The 6,011-nt window shown below is 37.8% G+C and overlaps 1 protein-coding gene across 1 annotated transcript in view; it reads right to left on the bottom strand.

Moving 5' to 3' along the window:
- Nucleotides 1-4,976: 4,976 nt before the first annotated feature.
- LOC126204078 (uncharacterized) overlaps nucleotides 4,977-6,011 on the bottom strand; it is a 47,982-nt gene continuing 46,947 nt past the window's right edge. Inside the window, exon 10 of the mRNA XM_049938498.1 lies at nucleotides 4,977-5,211. Within this exon, the coding sequence (XP_049794455.1) occupies nucleotides 5,068-5,211 (144 nt within the window). The 3' untranslated portion in view covers nucleotides 4,977-5,067. The remainder of the gene's footprint in view (nucleotides 5,212-6,011) is intronic.

Genomic DNA, 6,011 nt, shown 5'->3' with positions numbered 1-6,011 from the left:
AATCCTGGTCCAGCACCAACTTTCCATATACCCCATTGATATAAATCAATGCCCACTGGCAGCAAACTTCTTTAATTTCTTTGTGCCTTGATAAAGCAATGACTTACCTAATGGCATCAGTAACAAGTATGTGTATGACTTTTGCATTTGAAACCAGTAACTTTTATTTGAAACTTATGAAATTTGGATTTCATTTGAAAATTAAATACCTTGTGCATTGCGATCACTGAACGGTGCCACAAATATTATATGGAATATTTTTAATACACACTTGAAATCAACTCTAAAAATCTATGCGTCTCAATTGGACTCTACAGTGATTCACAGTTTCTCACATCCTTCATGAAAACTATAAATACAATAAAAGATTTGTTTATACACCCTTTAAAATAGGTGAACAATGGAAAATCCAGGATGGAATAACGACAATATTATCAATTGGATAGACTGCTACTGACCTTACAGAGGAGACAGTGAGTTGCAGACAGGCAAAATGAAAGATGGCTATGTCAGTATCTCCGTCCATATCAAACCTACCAACCATCAGCAATACCCCCACTTTGACACCTGCCACCCATTCTATACCAAGAACTCCCTGCCATATATCCTAGCAACCAATGGCCATTGCATCTGTAATGATGAGCAGCCCCTCACCAAGTACACTAAGGATCTCACTGAGGCCTTCACAAACAGAAATTACCCTCTCAACTTTGTACAGATACAGATCTCCTATGCCTTGTCTCTCCAATCCCTTACCACCTACCACATTCCCACTGTCTAGCTACAAAGGAACACTCTCCTCATGACTCAGTACCACCCAGTACTGGGGCAACTGAATGATATTCTCCACCATGTTTTGACTAATTCTCGTCGTGCCCTGAAATGAGGAATACCCAACCCACTATCATCTCCACTCCTCCCACACAAGAACAAAACCACTGTCCACCGAATGTACCTAACATCCTTGTCGATATCTGCTCCACCCCTGCTCCCAACTCCTTGTTTCATGGCTCATATCCCTGCAACAGATCTAGATGCAGTATCTGTCCCATACACCCTCCTACCATCACCTCCTCCTGGCTGGTCACAGGCATCATCTATCACATCAAAGGCAGCGTTACCTATGACAGCAGTCATGTGACCTACAAACTAAGCTGCAATCACTGCATTGCTTTCCACATGGGCATGACAACCAACAAGCTGTCTGTCCGCACTAATGGCCACCGACAAACTAGGGCCAGGTGACAGCTGGACCACCCAACTGCTGAACATGCTGCACAACACTTGTCACTGTCCTTCACTCACCTATCCCCTCCTTTGCTTCCACTCCAACACTAAACGACCTTCTTTCTATTCCTCCAACACACCCACTAGTCTTTTCCCCCTGCTCCACTTCTCTCCTTCCCCACCACAACCTCTCCCCTCAAACATACCGACAGAGCTACGCAAGCACGACTCACGCCCTGTCCCCACAGCTTTAATTCTGCCAGTACCTCATCTGCCTGGGGGATGTTTCCAGAATGAAATCTTCAATCTGCAGCAGAGTGAGCACTGATATGAAACTTTCTAGCAGATTAAAACTGTTAGCCAGACTGAGACTTGAACTCGGGAGCTTTGCCTTCTACCGAGCACTTGCCTGCGAAAGGCAAAGGTCCTGAGTTCGAGTCTCAGTCTGGCACACAGTTTTAATCTGCTAGGAAGTTTGTCTTTTTGTTGTGCATGTCTCGTCTATATGGTGAGTAACACACTGTCCCTATCATGATACTGTCTTTAAAATAGTTGTTCTGACATTTCCTGTAAATCTGATAACTATGTTCTATAAGAGTCTTAAAACTATAATATGAAAAAAGTATGCCAACACACTATAAAACAAGAACAAAAAAATTAGGAAAGTATCTCTGTCAGTGGATGTATTAAGCACTCTCCTTTAAAGTACAGATGTGAATACGACTGTGAATTTCATCTTAAATTAGTTGCCACTACTGTGGCACAATACAAAGATTTTTAGTATATTCTGAGTGCTTTTTCACACACATCAACAAATTCCATGTTGGTTTACACTTCTCCTTCAAGCACTTAAACACAAGTGAAAATTTTGAAACATATGGAACACAACTTTCACAAGCTGTACACAAGTAGTACACAACTTTCCGGCATTTCAGAGTAAAGCAAAAATGTGGTATTGGGAAGAGTTTACTTCCATTACAATCACTGAGACCTTGGTGTGAGCTAACCTGAAGTTGTAACAAGCAATAAAGAACAGTTATGGAGACATAATTCATTGCACGCTAACTGAATTATTATAAGTAGTACCAATCAATTAATATATGAAACAGAGTTGAATCATCTTCTTCATGAAGGGTACCACTGTCTAATATTTATTAAAAAAGACTGCATACCTTCAACAGAGTTGCATCACACTGATTACCTGAAATGTTAGCTATGATAATTAATTTTATGGAGTATAAGATGGAAACAGGGAGTTTATCAACTCCATGTTATGGAAAAAACCAATAGTAAGCAGAATAAATGGAAAATATGTCAGTTTCCTAATTGCAAATCAAAAGGCGAAAGTTATGATACTTTAACAAGCATCCATTTCTATGACAACTGGTGTCAAAAGTATCATACATGTGGAAGGACAGTAAACAGCTTTAGCAACCTTATTTTCATTGTTTACTGTCCTATATGCAATGTATTTCTGACGTTCTCTCTAAAATCTGAGTAGCTATTATGAAGTGGTGACTCACTCACATGGTTTTTAATGGCATTTCTGTAAAAAAGATGAATTAAATATTCTCCTTTGCTCCATATATGTACCAAATGCACAGAAATAGTACTACATTCTCTCCCCAATTAAACAGTAAGATGTTGAATGCACTGTATACAACATTTATCTGTTAGTATGATTTTAGTGATGATAGAAAAGTTATACTCTTTTTAACTGTGTAGCTCTACAGGAGTACAAGTTTGTTCTTTTTATTTCTGATTACAGTAATTAACAACAATGGTTGTTAAGTAGTTACGATCATCTGGAACACCAAATGATAAAATCAGAAAATGTGCAAATATTTTACTAATGCTTCAAATATGGGAATAATATCTGAGATGTAAATATATGGAATCACAAAGAAATAGAATAGGTCAAGTAGAAGGTTGCATTTGGGTTTCCTGACAATGCTTGCTCACTGCTCATCAGCTGACTTTTGCCCTATGGTGGTGAGATGTAGATCTATATTATTACAGCATAATCTCTTCATTGATCTTATAAGACACTATTGCCCTTTGAATTCATGACACTGTGAGTGAACTAAAGTAATTTAGTCTGCTTAACCACCCACAAACAAGAATTTTAATATCTGACCTACAATGAAGAAAAGAGTCACCAAGTAATACAATGAGGAAGGAAGCAAAATTAGGGCTTAGTATCCTGTTGCAAGCACAGATGGAGTACAAGCTTGAATGGGAGAAGAGACTGGCCTTCCCTTTTCGAGGGGAACATTCTTGAATTTGCCTTATGCAATTTAGGAAAATCCCCAGGAAACCTAAATATAGAAGAGCAAATGGGGATTTGAACTGCCTTCCTCTGGGGTGAAACTCCAATGTCCTAACATTTGTTTACTTCGCTCTGAATAAATGAATTAGTCCTTTGCTAGTAATTTGAAATCTCTCTTAGTTTCCAAAATGTAGTCTGCGGTGAATGATACTACAAAGAAACTGGTCCAGAAAAAGGAATCAAATAATGATAGATAAATTGATATTGCCACATTTAACTGAGACATTCTCAAGACTAGAATTCTGATTTAAATTTGGCACAATGACTAGTTCAATCTTAATCAGTTATATAAAGCTCAATTAAAATCTGTGGCAACAGAAATGTCTTTCAAAAGTTTGTACAGTAACTAACAGGCTTCTTGAACAATGCTACAATAGCATTAATTATTTTATCTTTCTGTAAGTGTATCATCCACCCAAACTGCCCAAAAATAAATTGCTAAATATAGACAGTTTATCACAGCCTTGGTGCTGTGGTAGGTGTTTATGAACTAACAGTTCTTGCACTGAAGATTACATTACATTTCTTCTTCTTCTTTTTTTTATCTGCTCACTTGCAGAAGATGTGGAAAAAGGTAAAAAAGGGGAACAAGTAGTAGGAAAGTGAAAAGGAATAGAATGTAATACATGCAAAGATGCTGAATTCAATAATTTTTGCCAGAGAAATGTTGAAGATGCCAATAAAATAACAAATAACATGGTTCTGGTTAACTACAAATAATGCAGAGGAAAAAATAACGATGTAGAGTTGTAATATACATGATGCTGGAATATGTTGCATGAAATGCAATTGATAAAAATATTCATTAAAATGCTGTCTCCCTTCTGTTCTGTTAAAAATATGAAGAAACATGAATGTGCGAAAAATATACCAGAAATGAAGTCAAACAGCACTGTTGTGACTATTACACTTTTCTTTATGAAAAAAACCCTAAAACTTTTTTATTCTTGATGTAAGCCTCTATTATTTCCTTTTTACCACCATTATAGGTTTCTCTTATGCAGTATGGTCACGAAACATATTCTGCAAATGAAGAATAAATTAGTTTGTGAAGTATATATACTGTATAAGTAATTTATGAAACAATAACCTGATCATGTGAAATGAGAAATGTGCCAGAAATATATACATTAAGACACTAAACTCATGGTCATCATTGTGTGAAATACTATTAGGGTACTGTCTTAGCTTCTGGCTAAAATCGGCAGCAGCACTGTTTGTACCTTGGTCACCTGTGTGCTAGTACTGAGATCACAATTGCATCAACAGAAAGATCAACACTGAAGCTATGAACATACTGGATGTGAGACATAAATAAAAAAAATTCTGCTGCGAGTTAATTCGAGTTCTTTCTCATATCTTAATCTCTAATAATATGGCATGTCACTGATATTTCTTTTCTCTCTCCACATATAAAAAATCTTTCGAATCCAGCTTGACACAGTTACAAGATGGTCATCTACTTGTGCTGGACACAGAGTCATATGACTAATTAACAGTACCAACATCATTCACTGAAACTTGGTTTTCTGTGTTGAACAGCAGCTGTTTCCATTACCACTGGAATTACTATCACCATCACCAGCAGCATCCAAGTGCAGAGAGAGTGCAGCACGTAAGGAGTTTCTTGCACCTGTACACCCACTTTGTAGAACCTATAACAAAACACCAAAATGCAACACATGGTGCTACCTCTCTCTTTTTTACATTTGCAGTTTCAGTCCACTCTGCTACAAAAGCTTTGTGTATTTCATTAACTGAAAACTAAATCTCTCAGCAGGTGCAACAGCCATGTTTGTACTGCAGACACTAATTGTAATTACGTTATGAATATGTAAAAAACACCGACATAAAAAAATCATGGTAAATTCATGTGTATGACAATAGCCCATGCAGATACACAGGTGGGCTTGTTTAGTTACACCCACACTGTAAAAAAATTCTAGCAGCTGTCTCTTCGGCTTGTCCTGGCACCATTCATGATGAAATAGTTCACGGCTGAAAGATCAGCTGTCAGTGTCCAACAGGTACAATATTTTGGCAAGCGACCACATTGCCATCATCAGGTGTGCTGATGATCTGACCACTTGGGGCCAGCCCCTTTACTCAGATCTGCTGTTGTATCTCCTGTCCCTGCTGAGAATCTTCTGCACCATTCCTCCCACCAATAAACACTGTTGTATCCTACATCCACGCCAATGTACATATGATGCTGGCACCACTGCTATTCCTCCACCTGCCCCAGAAATCAGTTTATTTTGGAATATCTCCTTCCTTTTTATAACCACACTAATTTTGGGTTCCAGGCCTTACTAAGGATGCAGCTGCTATTACAAATGACCAGCACTTCTCTTAATCAGATTCCAGTAGATTCTTTAATGACACAAACCCATAAGTTAGATGACTGTCAGAATTTGAGTATGACTGTAGTCCTAGGTCTTTTTTGACATAACCA

The sequence above is a fragment of the Schistocerca nitens genome, chromosome 9 (assembly GCF_023898315.1).
Source record: "Schistocerca nitens isolate TAMUIC-IGC-003100 chromosome 9, iqSchNite1.1, whole genome shotgun sequence".
Classification (NCBI taxonomy): Eukaryota; Metazoa; Arthropoda; class Insecta; order Orthoptera; family Acrididae; genus Schistocerca; species Schistocerca nitens.
The sequence above is the reverse complement of the archived record's forward strand: the minus strand, read 5'-3'. Positions and strand labels throughout refer to the sequence as shown.